Genomic DNA, 20,786 nt, shown 5'->3' with positions numbered 1-20,786 from the left:
TTTTTAAAAATAAAGCTCTTTAATTCCTGCCTGTCATCACTGGCCTTTCACTGTTTTACTGCGTACTATAATAGCTCACGAACAATAAATGAATCATCAGAAAAGCATAACCTGTAAATGAGTTATGAAAATGTGTGCTCATGACTTCATCTGGGGCTTGGACTGTTTTTAATGCGATTTCCTATTCAGTGTATAAAACACGTGGCAGATAGTAAAATAACAGACCTCAAGGCCACTGTGCACTCACTTTCTCAAGACTCAAAAAAGCAATTTATTTAGTTCTCAAAGCTGTGAAGGTTGCAGTTAAATGTCACTACTACAGTTTATTTACATGTTTCTACAACGGTATTTTATCACCTCCTTTTCTGTCTACAGAGTTTCTATATCATCCTATCAACAATCATCCTCTGATGAGTGAGCCTCACAACATTGTCCTGTTATCACTGTTTCCTTCACATTTTCTTAGTCACTCAACTCCTCCTGTCTTGTCTACTCATTTGCATCACTACATCTTCTTCTCTTTGTTGGTATAATACATCCCTTCCAGCTATCCCTGTTAACAATCTAACCACTTGCTCCCCGTGGGGCACCATCACAGCGCTCCCAGATCGTGGCAGGAGCGGGACTTCTGCCTCAGGAACTTCCCCACCTCTCGCTCTCGAGGGTACCGAGGCACCAGATTGGACAGGAAACGTTTGGCACGAGATGTGATGCTTTCACGTTGCCCTCCTCCGCTCATGTCCTCGGCGCTTGTCCCCGGAGGCCAGGGAGACTGGCCCCTGGCTAGTCGCACCGCACACTCCAGGAGCTCCGCGGTACGGTGATCCAGAGAGGCGGAGATCTCCAGATACAGACAGTTGAAAAGGGCAGCGCTAGACATGGCCTCTGTGAGAGGAAAACAGGAGACGGAGGAGATCAGTAAAAAGGCAGCTGTCACAGCTTATATTCAGAGCCACATGTCTTTTCATCCATATAAACCTTTCGATACTCCTTCACCTGTAATAGATTGTTGGTAGTAGAGGTTCCAAGCCAGGACACATCTAAGAGGAAGAGCTGCATGTCAGCCTTCAGTGACGACTAAGAAGGCTACGCTAACAAAGCACAATACTTGGGAAATATATGATAAAAATGTTCCCGCTTAAGGTGGAAACAACAAACATGTTTCACCACTTGAGGCAAAAACACACCAGGGAATACAACCAGGCTATGAAAGAGGAGATACCAGCAGCTGGTGATGTCCAACACAAAAACAAATGAGTGACTCCACTGAGATTTACTAGCTACACTCAGTACATGCACTCCATGTGATAGTGTTAAGCACTTGTTAAGGATACTTTAGCGCTCACTTTATGCAGGTCTGCAAGCATTAAGAAAATGTTCAGTTTTTTTTAAATATATATACTGTCACAAATATTATGGTCACAAAACTTTCTTGAAATGTTGAGCACTACGTTGCAGGTTTATGATCCGTGCCTTAATCTGTGTTCAGAATACAGAAAAAGGCCATTATAACAACATAAACCATCACACGAACCTGGCCATTTATCCCAGGCCCACCGCTATTTCCCGTCAGCACATCGTAAAACACACTGTAAAGTATGGCTGAATAAATGAAATAGATCTGTGTGTACACAGCTGAATCAATAAGGACAGGTAGCTGTAAATATTGTGACTACACAGTAAGTCATTAGCAACCATGCTATGTTGTGTATCATCTAAGGCTTGTAGCTGGGGTTATGGAAGGATCTTCTACTCAAAGGAGCAATTACCCTTTAAAAGTGAAATTTTCAGGGTTAAAGTCTGAAAAAGATAACTAAAACAGCAAGAGCAAGCTTTTATCTCTTGGTAATGAAAACTGCGCTGGAGGGAAGACGTCTGCATGCTAAGTGAGATATCTTTCATAGTTTTCCAACTGTGCAAAACACGCAATACGAAGCATGTCATCAAGAGGTTTATACAACGACTAGATCGCCTGTGATAGTGATAGTTAATATTAACTGATTAAGTAAACAAGGACAGAGCTTGTATAAGCTAAATCAAGCTGGAATTTTTCGCTTTGGTTTACTTTAATTTCTTTATATAGTTCTGTAGCACATTTGTCTTTAGTTTTATCTTCACTGCAGGCCATGATCTCCCTCTGCAGTATTGCAGGGTCATTTAAATAAGGAAGAATGGCATACACTGGGTTGAAAAGTATGTAGTTTCATAGCCTGTGTGATATAAAACTGTGGCGTGTGGACAAGCAGCGTAGTCACGGTGAACAGGCTTTTGCTTTAACTGTAATTAAACTCCCACACTGCAATAAAGCATGACATTCACATTTACGTTGTTTATGGAGAGAAAGAAAGAGCGTAAAATGTCAACGTCAAGTGTAATGAAGAAAGCCAAAACAGAACTAAACTGTGAAAAGAATCTGCTCCCAAAGGAAATGTTTATACTTTATATGAAAGAGTAATGTAAAGTGTAACGTATCAAAAAAGATCATCGTCTCACCTTGAGAGGTGACCTCACGCGTGCGAACGAGGTCACTCTTATTACCAACGAGGATTATTGGAGTCTGGGGCTGAGTCTCTCTCAGGAGAAGCCGAAGTTGCGCGGTACGGTGGAAGCTACGCCTGTCGGTCACCGAAAACACCAAGACGCACACCTCACTCTGCAGAGCCGACAGGTCCTTAATGACAAGCAGAAGGACAGAGGATGATGCATTTTTGTTCTTTGTGAAATATAAGACACTAAAATAGAAATGAAATAAATAAAAAAAAACCAAAACAAACTCAAAGGTTCTAATTCAAACTGATGTAGTATTTTGCATATGAATCAAAGTCTTTTTCCTTCATAATGTTTTACTTTCCATTCCTGATGAATATTTCCACCAACCCTAAAAATACAGAAAAGAGAAAGATTGTGTTTGAAGAACCAGCAGGTGGCTGATCTGTCTTTTTAACATTACCTGAAACCCTTGTTAGTCAACAGCTGCACACTCCTCTTCGAGCAGCAAAGGGACTCCAAAAATATCAAATTCCTGAGTGATTTCTTCACACAAAATTAACTCACCATCACTTTGTCTTTAGTCAGTGCTGCCATGGTCCGCTGAGTTTTCATTAAATTTTAATTAAGTCTACAACTGAGCACAGACCAAAAGGAACGTATGAACCCTAATGGTGTAACTGGGAAATTAGATAAATAGATTCCTTGGTGTGGTAGTTAGCGCTGCAACCTCACGGCAGATTTGAATCCACGTGCCAACTGAGGCCTTTCTGTGTGGCGTTTGCATGTTGTCCCCGTGCCTGCGTGGGTTCTCACAAGGTACACCAGCTTCCTCCCAGGGTTCAAAGACATAATTGGCGTTTCTAAATGCGAAAATTTCTTAATGCGAGCATAAATAGTAAATTTGTCTCGCTATGTTACATCTACAACAGACTGGTGACCTGTCCAAGCTGTACCCAACCTCTCTTGACCCACAACAGCTGGGGTAAGCTCCTGCCACAACCCTAAATTGGACAAGCAGTTAGAAGGATGGACGGATGGAGATTCCTTATAAAGCCACAGTTTTAGTGTGTTTTAGCATTTCTCACATCTGGTAGCACGAGGAGTAACACATTACAATCCCCCACATCAGAAAAGACAGATTGTGCCACAAGAGTGTAGCTTCAGCGTTTTCGCACATGCACCTAAATCAGAAACATTAATGCAGTCATTTGGCACACCAGCTCTGTGGGCGACTCCTGTCCTTCTGTATGTTTCTCTCTCTCCTATTCACATCCACACGCTGATGCCTCAGCGCTGCACTCACGGGAAAAGAAGAAAGTGTGGAAAACAACCTGATAATGAGCTTTCTTTCAGTCGACCAGATGCAGATGCTGCAGATTGACTGTCCCCTTTTTGTCCAACAGTTCTCTGAGCTTGACAGTTTTTGTTACAGTGATGGCAATAAACAGTGCAGGGTGCTCCAAATACTGTGCACACCGTGAGCAGATCGAATGCTAAATATGCAGTAAGCATTTGTTTATATGTTGTAACTGAACCATTTTTTATGTCAAATGTAAGCTGTATTAGTAATCTATCAGAGGCAGTCTACCCTGCCCCCAACAATAAAATTGTGCTCACGAGTGCTGTGATATACTCGTGTTCATGCATTAATATGCTGTCAGTTCTGCTCGCAAATTTCTCTACAACGCTCTTTCAAACTCTTTTTCTATTACCCCAGTTAATCTCTTAATACAGTGAAGCTTTATCCCTCCCAGCACACAGAGTTCTTTAAATACTGAAAAGCAAATGAAACCAAGTGCTGAAAAATCTAAACTGTAAAGGAGCAATTTAAGCTGCTTCTTCTTAAAGCAGTCCAAGTATTTCAGCACAGAAAAGCAGCTGAACACACTGTATACAGCTGCACAGAGGGCTCACTGGCCTAATGAGGGAGCAGGAAGCAGAGTGGGAGCTATGAAGTGTTGTTTAGCTCACCTGTCTCCAGTTGTCATAGATAATGATGGTGCTCTCCTCATCATCCACGGTAACTGTGTGCACATAACCCTCCCCTAAGGACAAAGGAGCAGCAGTTAGGTCTCAGGAGGGAAATGGGCACTGTGATTTATTTACTTGCTGCTCACTTCCTCCACCGCAATATATTGCTCTGCATACAAACAGCACAGTACCATCAGAATCCACAGACGCAGTCCTGTCCATGTCTCCAGCGAGGGCCAGGGCCAGAGAGGACTTCCCAACACCATTCTGCCCCAGGAGAGCAATCCTTAGTGGCCCGTCAGGTCTGCCCTCCACAGTCACGGTTGGAGTATCATCCAAGGCAGGGCTGAAACTGTTTGGGGACACCGAAGGCCCGGCCGCACCTGACGTCCAGTCACATTCATCGTGGACGGCTTCTTCTCGCCTGAGCTGGTGCTTAATTGGCAGAGGAGTGCTTCCTCTGCGAACGGTTGGAGTGCTGGGCAGAGTCATACTGTCACACTGGTGGGAAAAAAGAACATAGACAGACAGTGTAACACTCGTGAAATAGTGATTCCCACATGACAACCAGAGCAAATCCCAAAACCTGATCTACATGAACCTCTCCTTATTTTTCCCTATATTTTTCTGTTGTGGATTCTATGTGCAAAAATGTTTATGATCATAAAGCTCTAGGTTGTAGATATCCCTGATAGGATCATCTCAGGCACACAGCACTGGCTGTGGCTTTGCCCTAAGGTTCGGGAAAATAAATAAGGATTATTCTGAACTGGAAAGAATGTAGTTTTAAAAATGAGCAGTTCCCCTTAAATGGACTTCAAAGACAGAAAGAACTTCTTTTTAAAACCCTGAAAATTCAAAGAGTGCACAGGGAGATATACTTATTAGTCACTAACATAAGTGAAGCACTGGAAATCCTTGCTTCAATAAATCTCATAATGAACAAAAAGCTCCTCAGTGGCCTATCAACACAGCAATACTAGGATGGAGTAGAACCTGACTAACTGCTGGACCTGATATTACTCTTTGCAAGCAGCCCAAGGGGAACACACTACATATATAATGAATTATGACATGGCTATTGTCTATAGACTTTTTTAGCAATGCTTTTGACAAAGACAAGTTTACTTAACTGTAATACATAGTCTGCTATTTGTGCAGCAAAATCCCCAAAGTAGTCAAACTATGTGATGATACTATTTCAAATGGATCCAGTCCATCATATTCTTCATGATATTCTGTGAAAATGTTTCTCACATTAGCAACACACTCATACTGTGAAGCTTGGGTTCACGTTTTAACACCTAGAGAAACCGTTTAGTGTCAACCTGACAGCTGACTAAGGTCAGCGAAAGGAGGCAAGCAATGTGGCCTCACAATAAATAGACTCTGGATATAAATATGCAGATTCTGTGGGCAAGAGCTTTGGCACTGAAAGCTTTTTGGTTTTTGTTTGCGGTGCTGAGCAATCATGTTTGAGTAGATTTGGGTTGCACGGAAATAAACAAACCCTGCAAAGAGCAAAAGAGAGATTATATTTGCTTAGATTAAATTTCAAGACCATCAGCTGTCATGTGATGAAGAGTTATGTCTTTATTAGGTTTTTTAAAAACAAATTTATCTTCATTATCAAACAATTACAGGTGCACAGAACAGGAATTCTTGGCCCAAATAGGCTTTGTTGTCCCAAAGGCTGAGTCATCAGATGGGTATCTGGGTTAGGTAGCAGGTGTTGTAATCTTAGCTTTTCTTCTCCTGCTACTATTTATTGATTTACCTTTGAGCAAAAATTGAGAGTTGTGTTATAAGACACCCTTTTCAAAATGTTTACAACTATGCCTTACAATTCTTTCCACCATTGTCACCGTCATGACACCACAGAGCAGATTTGGCTGTAAATCTTAAAGATATTAAATGAGTGTCGGATGGGTTTAAATGCAATGGCATCAATAAACTTGTTACACATTGAATCAGCTGGGATCAAATTTGGCATTGTGTTTGTGCTATAGATTGTCTATAAAAGCTACCCTGCCATTGCCTTTTAGTTTGTGAAGTCCTGTGAATTCATCCCAAAGTGTAGTACTTTGAACTAGATGTGATGAGTGAGGGTGGGATTCTATGGAGAAACCAAAAAACACTGTAAGCGACCTCTCAGTCATACGGTAGACCGTCCCTATAGCTCTTTCTGTATCTAATCAGAGCCATTATTTAAAAAATGAAGACCCTGGTGTATTTAACATGATTTGAGACAAGCAACTGGGACCACGACTCACCAGAAACATCTTAAGTGGGACCATAGAGCAAGAGAGCATTAGGGTTTATTTCCTACAGACTTCTTTTCAGTGGCAACCAGAAGACTCAACCCCTGCTGGTGTTTGGAAATAATGCAGGTCTAAGGCACTGCTACTGGCTTAAATCTCAGTCCATTTAGAACATAGGTATCAAACTCTGGCCCGCAGGCCAAATTTGGCCCGCAGCCTAATTACATTTGGCCCGCGAAGCCATACCAAATTACTATTAGAGCTGGCCTACTGGTATTATACAGCTAATATATATATTGTTTAGTATTAAGCTTTGCTTGTTCCATATTCAGTTTTCCAGCAAAACTTATTTGAGTCCATAAAAAAAGATTCATTCTTATATCTGGAGGAAGATTTTTTTTTCAATAAATATTAATGTTAGCCCGCGACTTTGTTCCAGTTTTGAATTTTGGTCCACTGTGTATTTGAGTTTGACACCCCTGCCATAAGTCATTGTTGATTTTGTCTTCACTCTCCATCCCCTGCCAAGCTGCACCTGTGATTCTGCGGCTGCTCGCTGATGAGCTGACAGATAAGATCTTTTCTTATCCTCTGCATCCTTACCCTATCACCTCTGCCTCCCACAGGGCGCCAGCCTGCCCTGTTGAAACACTATTTTTTTTTCAGTGTTTCAACTGAAAAAATAGAATGCCATTGATCAAAAATAGAACGCCTTTGATCCAAAGTAGAATGCCTTTGATCCCTTGTGATGTCATCATCTTGCTGAGAGACAAAACCCTTAAATAGGAGCTTTGCTCTGTTAAACTTTGCTGCTCAACGGACCTTGACCTGACAGTAAGCAAACCCTTTTGGAGAGTTTTGAGAGAATTTCGCGTTACTTAGCAATTCACTGACCAAGCCGACACATTTCACCATGTCAGCTAACCCATCCTTCTGCTCAAATGAGCTTGGAATAGTTAAAGGGGGCATTTTGGGAAACCATTACAAGGTAGAGGCTTTCCTTGGAGAAGGGGGCTTTGGTATTGTAGCCAAATGTCGTAATACCATGACCAACCGAGCTGTGGCTATTAAAGTCAACAAGAGCGACCCTGATATTCTGCAACAGGCAAAACTGGAACTTTTCATCCTGGAGCAGCTGAGAAGGTTGGATCCAGATGCCGCCAACATTGTTAAATGGAACGGCTTTTTCCACGACGGAGAGCGGGTTTGCTTAAAGTTCGAACTCCTTGATCAATGCCTGTGGGACTATATAGGGGACCGGAAAAACCAGGGTCTCCCCATAAGCGAAGTCAGGCCAATTTTAGGTCAGCTCACAAATGCTCTGTCCCACCTGGGTTCTGTGGGAATAGTGCACGCTGACCTCAAACCTGGAAACATCATGGTTGTAAACCGCCATGAGTCTCCCATCAAAGTCAAACTTATAGACTTTGGCCTCGCATCTCCCGCGTCTGCAGTGATGCCTGGTGACCGTGTGGGGACGGTTGGTTATAGTGCACCTGAAGTTATGCTTGGCCTTCCTTACAATGAAGCAAGTGACATGTGGTCTCTGGGGCTGGTGGCTGTGGAGCTTGTTACAGGGGTGCCACTCTACCCTGGAAATGAAGACTATGATGTTTTGAAATTCATCATAGAGACTCAGGGTCAGCCACCAGATCATGTTCTAGACTCTGGCGTGTACACTGAAGACTATTTCATTGAAGACAACGACAACCAACAGCGCTGGACATTTAAGACTGACCAACAATTTCAGTACGAGACAGGATATGAGTCCCTGGAGACAAGATACATAAAACTGACGCGTCTCGATGACCTCGAACAAGTAATGATGTTTAGAAGAGGACCTGAAAATGGCCAACGTTTGTTTGTAAGCTTAATTAAACAGATGCTGGCCTTGGATGCAAACCAGCGCATAACACCGTCGGAGGTTCTCCGGCATCCCTTTTTCAACCCTAAGAGTTCCCCTTGCATTGACATGAGTGCTGAAAGACCACAAAACCCTGTGGTCTTTCAGCACCCTTCAAACTTGAAATGCAAGAGATCAGAGAAAATCAACTGTAGTTTTCAAAACTCGGTTGAATTTTCTCAGCAAGTATTCGTCCACACATCAGCCAGCCCATCCTTCAGCTCAGATGAGCTTGAAATAGTTGAAGGGAGCATTTTGGGAAACCACTACAAGGTAGAGGCTTTCCTCGGAGAAGGGGGCTTTGGTATTGTAGCCAAATGCCGTGATACCAAAACCAACCAAGCTGTGGCTATTAAGGTGAACAAGAACCACACTGATATTCTGCAACAGGCAAAAAAGGAAATTTTCATCCTGGAGCAGCTGCGAAGGTTGGATCCAGATGCCGCAAACATTGTTCAATGGAACGGCTTTTTCCTTGACAGAGAGAGAGTTTGCCTGAAATTTGAACTCCTTGATCAATGCCTGTGGGACTACATAGGGGACCCGAATAACCGGCGTCTCCCCATAAGCGAAGTCAGGCCAATTTTAGGTCAGCTCACAAATGCTCTGTCCCACCTGGGTTCTTTGGGAATAGTGCACGCTGACCTCAAACCTGGAAACATCATGGTTGTAAACCGCTATGAGTCTCCAGTCAAAGTCAGACTTATAGACTTTGGCCTCGCATGTCCTGCGTCTGCAGTGATGCCTGGTGACCGTGTGGGGACAGTTGGTTATAGTGCACCTGAGGTTATGCTTGGCCTTCCTTATAACGAAGCATGTGACATGTGGTCTCTGGGGCTGGTGGCTGTTGAGCTTGTTACAGGGGTGCCACTCTACCCTGGAAAAAAATATTATGATGTTTTGAAATTCATCATAGAGACTCAGGGTCAGCCACCAGATCATGTTCTCGATCCTGGCGTGTACACTGAAGACTATTTCACAAAAGACAACTACAACTACAACCAACAACGCTGGACATTTAAGACCGCCCAACAATTTAAATACGAGACAGGATATGAATCTTTGGAGACAAGATACATAAAACTTAAACGTCTGGATGACCTCGAACAAATAATGATGTTTAGACGAGGACCTGAAGATGGCCAACGCTTATTTGTCAGCCTAATTAAAGAGATGTTGGCCTTGGATGCACACCAGCGGATAACACCCTCTCAGGTTCTACGGCATCCCTTTTTCAACCCTGGCCTCTCCAACAGGTTCCCAAGTATCAACATTGAAAAACCATACAGAGTCAATCTCCAGCATGGCATCTTCCACCCTCGACAAAAGTGATAAAAACACAAACTGGGGTTGGAAAAGGATATTAACAGCAAATTACACTGGAAATATTAATTAAGCTGCTCCAATAATTATCACTTTGGCTTTTTTTTTTTTTAAATTTCACTCCCCCCACCCCAACCAGTCGTGGCAGATGGCTGTCCCTTCCTGAGCCTGGTTCTGTCGAAGGTTTCTTCCTTTTTAAAGGGAGTGTTTCCTTCCCACTGTCGCTAAATGCTTGCTCATAGGGAATCTTCTGATTGCTGGGGTGGCCAAAACTCTAGGGGAACTAGCAATTCTTGTGAAAATTTAAAAAAAAAAACAGCCTACCAATATTCAAAGCAGAGCAGCGGACAACTTACCATCACATGAGTCCTTTAATCCGACCTAAAACACCATGTTTACAGAAATAAATTCCATACAAATTGGAACTAAATTGTTGTTTTTGATTGTTTATAAATATATAGTGCTACCCTTCAGCCTCCTAGTAGACATACCTGTGTTATAAATGTGAAACTCCTCCGATTTTCAGAAAAGTTGACCTCTGACCTTGAAGTCAAGGTCACTGAGATTTAAGCTTCACAGAGATTTTCAGTAGATGCAACCATGGTATTGATTTGAAAAATCTACACAATCACAAACTTGGATGTCCACAGCGCCTCGCCATATACCAAAGATTAAGAGGTGGTATTTTCTAGGTTTTTATAAAGATTACAAAACACAAATAACAAAAATGCCACCGCTATTGTCATTTTTGACAACGCTATTTTGATGTTGGCTGCCACCACACTGATGTGACACACTACAAATCAACTCTTTGATGCTCTGTGCTGAGTCTGCACAATAACCTGCACTTAAACATTCATTTAATATCACGTACACATATACACATACTGTCCCTCAAGAAGACACTGAGAAAAAAAATAAAGAATAACATTGAGACTGTAACTTTGCCATAAGTCATAGGTGTCAAACTCTGGCCCGCAGGCCAAATTTGGCCCGCAGCCTAATTACATTTGGCCCGCGAAGCCATACCAAATTACTATTAGAGCTGGCCTACTGGTATTATACAGCTAATATATATATATTGTTTAGTATTAAGCTTTGCTTGTTCCATATTCAGTTTTCCAGCAAAACTTATTTGAGTCCATAAGAAAAGATTCATTCTTATATCTGGAGGAAGATTTTTTTTTCAATAAATATTAATGTTAGCCCGCGACTTTGTTCCAGTTTTGAATTTTGGCCCACTGTGTATTTGAGTTTGACACCCCTGATTTAGAATCTACCTCAGTCTTTTAGATATATTTGTGATATTGCATGGATCCAATACCAAGTAAATAGAGGGCCAGTATTGCTGATACCAATAGTCATACTGATAACTTTAACCTATAAAGGCAGCTTATGTAGGTGAGATCAGTATGCCATGTTTTATGAGATCACCTCTAAATCCCTGTGGTTTTTATTTTCCATAATAATCAGTTAACACAACAAAACAGGCCTTTCAGCTTTTCATGTATTTTGAAACTGGATTTCTTTTTTTGGAGACCTGAAATGTAAATGTGTGCTGCATACTGAATCCTAGCGGTTAGAAACAAAGTATCATTTCTATTGCGTTAGTATCAATCAGATACCGATGGCACCATATGTATATCGATAAACTATTGGTATTTAGATCAGTGCTCCCACCTCTAATATATAGTCTACATTTATGTCCATCTGACAATATTTATTCTTGTTTTAGCTGTTTTTGTAACTCTTGAAGAGAAAAATTTGGCATTTTAGCTGCTAAATTCTACTGTGTCGATTATTTAGCCCGAGGGTGTTTTAAAACACACCAAATTATTTTGTCTACTGAGTGCTATAATGTTTTTGTGTGTTTTTTTTTTTTTTTTTTTTTTTTTTTCATTTTTAGCGGCTGGATTGACAACAATGGCAACTTAATAAGTAATTTTTGAAAATGCATATATTTTCAGAAATTAATAAATCGATCTATTGGTAGGATTTCTGAGGATTAATGTTAATTAATGGGGTAAACCTGTTGCTTAAAGGATAACCTTCACTTCTTGGAACTGAGCAACAACCATAACATAGCAGATCCCCCCCCTGCAAATAGATGTAATAATAAAGTGAGAAGAGGTGACAATTAACCTGAGAGTAAAGGTTTAATGAAAACCAAAATCAGTCGAAAGGCGACATAAAGTTCTTGGAGGGCTGAAATGACATTTAAAGTTTGAGCTGCACTAAGGCACCGAGTGAGTTAATTATTGAGCACCATTATAATCGGTTGTTTATTTCATTGTGGTTAATATTAGTCATTGTAGCCGTAACTCCATTATAAACTGACTCCTCGTATTTTGTAATGCAGGACACCCCCTCCCTGCACCACCACCACCTACCTACAACACTCACACACACAGATTCAGCAAGAATACCATACACCGTCACCACATAACCTCAGTTCCCTTCCTTTTTTTTCCTTTTCCGTTCCTGCACCTTACCGTGGCCGCATTCTCCTCGCTGTCTTCGGGCACATCTGTCGGCATCTGCAAACTGAAATCAAGCGATCGGAAATGAGGACTCCAGAAGATATACAGGGAAGAGCATCATCACCATTCTTCCTCCTCACCCATGCCACCCCCACCCACCACTCTCACTTTATGAACCCCTTATCAAGCAGCCCGGTATGATCTCTCACCTGTCAGGTGGTTATCAGCTACTAAAAAGTAAGCACTAAGCGCGGTCTCTCTCTCTCTCTCTCTTTCTCAATCTTCCCTCCCTAGCGCTCTCTCTCTCTCTCTCTCCCTCTCTCTATCTCACTCTCTTCATTTCGCTCTTCGCTGTCATTCTGTGTTCTCAGGTTAGGGCCCAGGTCCAGATCGGTAAGTCAGTACTGCCATTCATCATCAGCACTCCACAGACTGACTACTGTGACTCACTGACTTGACGCCTAAAAAGCTCTCCAGATCTTGATTTGCTGCCGAGAGAGGAGAGGTGACACCACTACCACGTGCTGGAAATGTTTACTGCAGGTGCAATGCAGCCCGGTGATAGCAGTGAAGCGTGATGCATGCATGCATGTAGGGAGCAGTGCTGTAGGAAGATGCTCAGAGTCACGAAGCATTCACTGACCTCTGGTAGATGGAGGCGATGCAGGAAGCGGCCGCTAGGGGGCATTATAACATAAGTAATCACATTCCTAATTGACTTTTTTTTTGTGTGTGTGAGAGAATGTTTAAAATGTGTTATTAGGTTATCCCTGCTGTAAAACAGAGACTTGATTGCCTACCCATTTGCTTACAAAGTTTAATAGCCCTATTTTTTAATTTCTTTGAAGACACACAATATTTTATTTGACAGATTCATTTCCAGTTCACCAAAGTATTTTCTAGTCTGTTAGCGAAGGAGTGTATATGAACATGTTTTCTGTCAGAGTGCGAACATGGCCATGAGCAGTGGTGTGTCCCTCCCACACAAAGCCACAATAGACTCCGGCAGTGAGCAGCCAGGGCGCTATTATAGCCCTAATCCTGCTCCTATTATACAGGCCAGAGAGAGAGCGAGAGACACAGAGAGGGAGGTAGAGCTGAAGATGAGGTCATCCCAAACAGCACATACCCAGGGTCACTGCCTCACTATAGAGGGGCAGAGATAAAGAGAGAGATGGAGCCGGACATGGTGCTGCAGAGAAAAGGCTTCCAGGAGATTGACAGTGGCAGATGCTAGGATAGGTGAATCGAGAGATGAGGTTTAAACCTGTGTGCAAGGTGTTAAAAAAACCAAACCGTGACACATCACAGGGATGGTAAAGTAATTGGTTTATTGTATATGCATATGAAACCACACTACAACAGGAGCAGGAAACCATGATAAGGGCCTTTGTTGTAAAATAATGTTAATTCTAATCACAAATGAATAAAAGAATAAACTGTAGGAAAGTAAAAATACACGCTAATGGAATAAAACCAAAAAAAATAATTAGAATCAGTACATAAATAAACAATAAATACCAAATAAATAAGTGAATAAATAAAACAACAATTTATGTAACCTATACCCAAACAAAATAAATAACTCTAATGCATTAACCCTGGCAATAAATTCATGGGACAATTAAGAATGTGTCTCCATGAAGATTTTCTTTTAAATCTTTTTTTTTTTTTTTGCATTTTTTTTTTCATCCCTGCACCATAAATTTTCTGTTGCATCAGTAGCCCACAGTACCCGAGTCCACAGTGACCAGCTCTGTGGTGCTGCATGTTGTAGTAATATGAAAATGATCTGTGTTTTCACAGAGCAATGTTTTTTCCTTTTTTTTTTTTTTTTTAACAGAGGTATTCCTTCTGCCCAAAAATAGCTTCCTAGTCTGAAGAACTGGACACAACCACACAAATCATGCCACACTTTTTTTTCTTTTTGCTTGCTGAAATGGGTTGCCTCTTTTTTCATATGCGGTTGCTCGAGTTAAGCACACTACCATCCCCATGTCTCTGTATGTAAAAACCCATTCTCGAGAGCACACAGCAAGTCTGTTAATGGCTGAAATTTGCCAATTCCAACTGGCAAAAGTACATTTCTTTTCTAAAACAAAAGGTCAGTTTCCCCGCTATTCATTTAACACAATCACTGGAAGATATTCTTGTACATTCTTTAATCTATGATTATTAATCTTACAAAGAATACCAGGTCTTGGTGAGCTTAAACACTTTGGTAGGCAACTGTGAAATATTAGCTTAACTGCATGCCATGGATACTTTATCCAAGCCCATACCACTCCACATCCAACACCACTGCACTACTCAGACCTCTGCAGCTTTAGCAGCTTAATATAAAAAGAAAAGAAAAGAAAAAAAACAACTACACTGAGCCTCAATCACTCACTTGCAGAGTACATTGCAAATATGTAATATTGCATAGATAACAATGTCAGACACTATAATAGTTTTATTGCAAGATAAAGCTGTTTTTTAAAATCCATTTTCAGACTAGTGTTTGTCACCTGTTGCACTGATATCACCAGCAGAAGCTCTCAGGAAACTCTCAGTCATTTTTTTGTGCAACCATGATTCACATTTAAGTAAATCTGAGCCTGTGAAGCAGCCCAGGGTTGAGTCTAACCCTATTAATTAACAGTCAGTTCCCCTTTAGTCATTCAAGGGTGGTTTTCACAGTTATATGATCCCCAAAACAGCCTTCCAAAGTCTCTCTTCCACTTTCTCTTTCACACATACACATGCACACATGCACCCACACACACACACACACACACACACACACACACACACACACACACACACACACACACACACGTTCTTGTTTCTGCGCTCCAAGTCTGATTACTCATTATTGATTGCTCCACGCTGGCTTGTCTATTTTCTTTGTGCACCCCTGTGGATTAAACTCAGAGGAAGTAGTCAGGGGGCGGGGAAGGTGGGTTGCTGGTGTGGGTCGGCTGGGCGTCACCACCGGTACCATGGTTTGTGCTGAGCAACTTCTCATAGCGAGCCTTGTAGGCGTCTCTCTCCCTCAGCACTCGAGTCAGCTCACACTGTAGCTGTTCCAACTGATAAGAAAGGAGGAGAAAGATTGTAATTTATCTGCGCTTCGCTGAGCTAAATTCTCACTTGGAGTGCATTATTTATTCTATCTGCAGAGTGTGTCAGCAGTAATGTTTTTGCTGTCCTCACCTACTTTAAAACCAGAATTTCCCATTAAAAAGCTGGCTGATATTAATGATTAATGCCAGTGTAGAAAAAGAGGCAAAATCTCAGGTTTGACACTTATGAAAAGAAATTGAAGACTGTGTACCTGCTGGGTAAGCAAATGTTTCTCAGACTCCAGAGCGTGCCTGTGCTGTAAGCGCTTGTAGCGGCAGGACTGGGCATAGCCTCGGTTCTTTAGCGTGCGGCGTTTCTGCTTCAAGCGCACCACCTCGTCCTTGCTTACTCCACGCAGGTGTCGGTTCAACTCGCGCACCGACAAGCTCACCAGCTGCTCATCAGAGAAACGCTCGTTCGCCCCGCACTGAGGAACAGATGGAGACGACACGCATAAAGAATATGCTGTTTCTCACCATTAATTGGCAACAAGACACATGCAGGAAATTATGGGAGGTTGTGCAGAGTGTGAAGCTGGTTCTGGCAAAGCTTTAGATTCATATATGGCATGAATGGTGTACACATGATGTGTCAAACTGAGTGTGTGTGTGTGGTGTGTGAGCGTGCCTGGCTGTCAGGGGGCACATTCTGGCACCACATGTCTATAATCTGTCATGTAATCTGACTAAGTGTGGGAGACAGTTATCAGGATTACCCACAGCAATAATAGCAGATATTATCATAAGCTCACACCGTGTTCCATATAGAGATCCACCCAGACATCTTGATCAACCAGAACACAGATTACAAAGTTCATTTACCTTTTACATGCAGAGCAGAATATTCACAACTGACTTATTAATAAGATACTAATGTAGTTTTAAGCAGAAATACTTATCAACAAACATTTTTCTTCCTGAGGGCACCAATAACAGGCCGGCTGTAAATACAGTTAATGAATGAAGGGATGCACCACCCATGAGCTTCTAGGCCTTTGCTTCTATTTATTCCCCATTATTTGTAATGAAAACTGAGAAATCATTATAAAGTAATTAGAAAAAGTGGCTTAACTTTTTTATTTTATTTAGGTCTTTCAAGATTGGCATGACATAACACATAACAATCTGCAACATTGAGCCAAAATCTTGGTGCATCCTTTATTGTAATAATGCAAATTTACAGTATAACTTTTAAAATACTAACATTTAGAGATTTACAGATGTCAGATTATAACTAAATTAAATTACAGAATACCTGCAGCTGCTAAACTGTTTTGGGAAATTTTTTTCCCAAATTTTCCCTTAGGTAAAGATTTATCTTCCCTTATTGTTGCCATGTGGAAAATAATCCTTAAAGTGATACTTCAGATAGACAAAGACATTAATAACCATGTTGTAATGGCCTAATCCTAATCCTTTGCTGGACCATCGCTCCCTCCTTCCGCCCAGCCTTTTAATGTGACTGTTTTCTCGCTTCACTTCTTTTCCCTCCAGGAATTTCTCGTGGTTTACTGATTAACGCTTCCTGCTGAATATTATAATCATAATGAGGCCCTCTCTTCAATTCTGGATAGATTTGTACCTGATTGGTTTGTGGGTGGTGATGATGGTGATGGTTGCCATGCATGGGGTGGTGCGGGTGATGCTGATGATGGTGATGCTGGTGGTGATGCTGGTGGTGATGAAGGCGGCCCTGGGGGCTGAGGGGTTGGGGGTATGGAGCAGAAGCGGGGTTAGTGTTGGGGAGGGAGGGAGGGCCTGATGAGAGGAAGACGAGTGGGCGGTGGCAGATGTCTGCTGCTTTGGCGCAGGAGATGTCACCTCCGCTGTCGCTGCTTGAGTCTCCCAGGTTGCTGCTTGAACTCTGAGAAAGACCTGGGAACTGAAGAGAGGAGGTGCAAATGATGAAGGGAGAGAGAAGTATAAAGTCAGTTGTTTAGTGGGTATATGTATAATGAATAATAACACTGACATAGCATAAGAAATTCTTACCTGTGAGCTAACAGCTGCTGCAGCTGAGTTCAGTAGGGCCTCCACAGCATCCTCACACCCCAGGAAGCCATTCACCTGCCCTCTCTCTCGGTCCCCTCTCTCTGGCACCCCTCCCAAGGCTCCCAGCAAAGTGGCGGGCCCCGTCACCTCACCTCCAAACTGTTGCTGCAGTGCGGCCAGCCAGATCAGGTCCTCCAGAGAGGCTGGGGTCGGACCTTGAGGGCCGCCATGGGCTGGACTGCCTTCCACGTTCCCCTGAGAGCCGGAGCTGATGTTGGAAGTGAGACTGTTGGGTATGGAGAGGGGAAAGGAGATGGAGGAGGACGATGAAGAGAGAGAAGAAGAGCCCGAAGGGGGTGGGTGGGCATCGCTGAATGTGGGCGAAGGTGGCAGTGAGTTGTAAGGGCTGGAGCTCAAGCTGGAGTCCTGCGGTGGGTGGCTGGTGTACGGAGAGCTGGAGGGGTCGTGGGTACCAGATTTAGGGTACGCACATGGAGGAGGGAGCGGAGGAGTGTCAGATTTGACCTCAAACTTGAGAAGGTCAAAGTCGTTTAGGTATTCCATGGCCAAAGGGCTTGGGGGGAGAGAAGGCATGGGGAGGGAAGGAGAGGACATGATGTTTGTCGCTGCTGCTGCTGCTGGCGGGAGCTTCAACAGGGTTTTTCCGTGTGTCAGGATTGTTGAAAAGTCCAGTCCTCTGACTCAGTGCAGCTCATAGACAGCGGCAGTGGTGATGTCAGAAAGTCCACTGGTTGGTGAGTTTCTTTTGTGAGAAACTGTATGTCCCCTTTTCCTTGTCTCTGTTTCTTTTGTCCTGAAGAAACAAAGAGGAAAAAAAAGGGTTTGGATGGCAGAGATAAGAGTAATGGGTGGTTGATGTTGTCTATAAAGAGCTGATAAGCTGTAATTAATGTTACTAATTTTGTGCAGCATAGATTTAGCGCTCATAATGAATGAAATTAAAGAAATGATGCATCGAACTAGAAATATGTGTTTTTTATTTAATTTCACTCATTCTTTTTCCTTATTAAAACTGGATGCCTACATTACCCATAATAAAAGCTGACAATGATCTTTGAGGTGTGTTGTGTTGCAGGCCTTAGGCTGCAGAGGAGTGGTAAACTCACATACATTTACATCCAGATTTTTTTCATTTGAACTTAATTTCCAGCCTTGACTTTAAATTAGATATTGCACTACTCCTTTAAGTACTTCCCAAGGTCTGTCAGCTCATTCATGAATACATCCAAAGACCCCTTTAATTTAACCATTTCATATATATATATATATATATATATATATATATATATATATATGTATATATATATATATATATATATATATATATATATATATATATATATATATATTCATATATATATGAAATGGTTAAATTAAAGGGGTCTTTGGATGTATTCATGATGTAAATATATATATATATATATATATATATATATATATATATATATATATATATATATATATATATATATATATATATATATATATATATATATATATATATATATAAGTCAAACTGATTCTATCATGAAATGCCTTAAAAAAAGGTTCAGTTAGAAATGGGTAAACATCAAGGTAGGCTGTGTTTGTATATTAACACACTAATCTGCAGCACACACCTCTTGCATCCCACACATGTAAGCAGTCTGTGTACATAAAAAACACAAAGTTTCGTGCACTTTAAAAGTGCATTTCCTCTCTTGTAATTATATCAGTACTGAGCGTCACATTTCTTCTTTTTAAGATCTCCTGGCTAAATGAAGAAACTGAATAAAATGTGCTGTCAGATGCCTTTTGAAAACATCTTCTTCTGCATGTCAGGTTTTGCATTTGGAATACTTCCACGTAGAAATACTTTCCAGGTTGCTCAGGAAATGCAATATATCTAGAAACATCTGCTCGCTGAGCTCATAAGCAGTTGAACCACAGGAATTCACAGGCTTAATCATTTTTGACAGAAAGATCCACAAGTCTCAGAGAGCAAATCCAATTATCGAGCACTTCAGACTTTAATCCAGAGGCCAAGACTTTCTAAAATTATTATACAGCTGTAAATTTACTTTTAGCAGAAATTGATAACAAGTTAAAAGTAACATATCAAGATAGTAAAATGTGACCTTTTTTATGCATTTGCAGTCAAATTCATGTTCAAAAACTCGTTTTACACAAAAAAAGAGTCACATGACAATATTTTAGAGTAACTTACAGAAAAATTTGAGACGATAAATGAGTTAAATATTAACATAATTAGTCAAAACATTCAAAAACAAATGAAGAGGCTAAAAGTAGTGTCCTCACAATATAACTGAAAAGTTCAACACTTCCATTATGCTACAGGGGTAAGTGCATCAAAGAAAGCTGGTTTCCGCCAATACTAATTACAGACCTTCAGATTTAATAGTTGTTATTAATAAAATGAACACCTAATTAAAAAAAGTCCACCTTTGACTAGTGCCTCTGCTTCACCGCTCATTACTTTCACCCCCTGTGGCTCAAAATGGATTGTAAAAGAAAGCAAACAGTGACAGGGCTCCATGGAGGCCTCAATCTGGCTCCGGACCAGAGTTACAGCAAAAACACACACATGAGAGAAAAAAGTAGAGTGAAAGCAGGCCGAGATAAAGGCCCGATGTGAGAGACGGTCAAACAGACAAAGTGACTGAAAAGGTCTTACCGTCGGTCATAGAGAAGAAGGATGGTTACGAGCTCTTGTCAACGTCCCCACTGAACACACACACAAACACAAATAATCGACTGACTGGTTGACTGACACGTTTGGAAAGAGACACAGAGGAAACAGCGTGTGTGTGCATGTGCGTGCGCATGTGAGTGTGTATAGCACTCTGCTACTGAGTGCCACTGCCCCCTTTCTTTCTGTCCACTCTGCTGCAAATCCCTGTTTGCAGCAATCCCCTCCTCTCTCTCTCTCTCTCTCTCTCTGTCTCTCCCCTCCACATCCCTCTCTCATGGTTCACAGGCATGTTCACGCTCTCTGGCAATGTCTCCCCCGCTTCACTCTGTCACCCCATCTCATATTTTGTACTCCTGTTTCTTTTTCTCTTCTTGTTTTACACGTTTCTGTTTCCTTGCATACACACCACACACATACCTCCAAATTCCCAACGCTCTCCTTTGACGCGACATAAAATTTCTTGCGAAAGAAGCAAAAACACTTCATACATGCATCGCTTCCTTCATCAACTACATTTCAAAACTGTTGTTCTGCAAAACAAGTATC

At 41.6% G+C, this 20,786-nt stretch overlaps 2 protein-coding genes across 2 annotated transcripts; both read right to left on the bottom strand.

The window, feature by feature from the left end:
* Positions 1–247: 247 nt before the first annotated feature.
* LOC146490978 (GTP-binding protein REM 2-like) lies at positions 248–13,099 on the bottom strand. Its single transcript, XM_085150356.1, has 6 exons — positions 12,638–13,099; positions 12,441–12,492; positions 4,653–4,962; positions 4,462–4,535; positions 2,494–2,671; positions 248–885 (listed from the first exon to the last, which is right to left on the bottom strand). Exons 2-6 carry the CDS (start codon positions 12,483–12,485, stop codon positions 593–595), a joined length of 900 nt encoding a protein of 299 aa, XP_085006482.1. The 5' UTR covers positions 12,486–12,492; positions 12,638–13,099; the 3' UTR covers positions 248–592.
* A 641-nt stretch (positions 13,100–13,740) lies between these two features.
* On the bottom strand, positions 13,741–20,659 carry nrl (neural retina leucine zipper). Its single transcript, XM_085150354.1, has 5 exons — positions 20,223–20,659; positions 17,528–18,341; positions 17,118–17,417; positions 15,748–15,963; positions 13,741–15,502 (listed from the first exon to the last, which is right to left on the bottom strand). Exons 2-5 carry the CDS (start codon positions 18,140–18,142, stop codon positions 15,341–15,343), a joined length of 1,293 nt encoding a protein of 430 aa, XP_085006480.1. The 5' UTR covers positions 18,143–18,341; positions 20,223–20,659; the 3' UTR covers positions 13,741–15,340.
* Positions 20,660–20,786: the final 127 nt, after the last annotated feature.

The sequence above is a fragment of the Neolamprologus multifasciatus genome, chromosome 23, assembly GCF_963576455.1.
Source record: "Neolamprologus multifasciatus chromosome 23, fNeoMul1.2, whole genome shotgun sequence".
Taxonomy (NCBI): domain Eukaryota; kingdom Metazoa; phylum Chordata; class Actinopteri; order Cichliformes; family Cichlidae; genus Neolamprologus; species Neolamprologus multifasciatus.
Note: the sequence above shows the minus strand (reverse complement) of the source record. Positions and strands in the feature narration are given on the sequence as shown.

Bases quoted from the DNA above. Each gene is read 5' to 3' on its own strand.
- LOC146490978 (XM_085150356.1), bottom strand. From the start codon at position 12,485: ATGCCGACAGATGTGCCCGAAGACAGCGAGGAGAATGCGGCCACG. The intron at 4,963-12,440 runs GTAAGGTGCAGG...TTTTCCCACCAG, and splicing joins GCGAGGAGAATGCGGCCACG to TGTGACAGTATGACTCTGCC. The intron at 886-2,493 runs GTGAGACGATGA...TTCCTCTCACAG, and splicing joins GCGTGAGGTCACCTCTCAAG to AGGCCATGTCTAGCGCTGCC.
- nrl (XM_085150354.1), bottom strand. From the start codon at position 18,142: ATGTCCTCTCCTTCCCTCCCCATGCCTTCTCTCCCCCCAAGCCCTTTG. The intron at 17,418-17,527 runs GTAAGAATTTCT...TCCTCTCTTCAG, and splicing joins CAGCAGCTGTTAGCTCACAG to TTCCCAGGTCTTTCTCAGAG. The intron at 15,964-17,117 runs GTACAAATCTAT...TCTGTTCCTCAG, and splicing joins ACCACCCACAAACCAATCAG to TGCGGGGCGAACGAGCGTTT.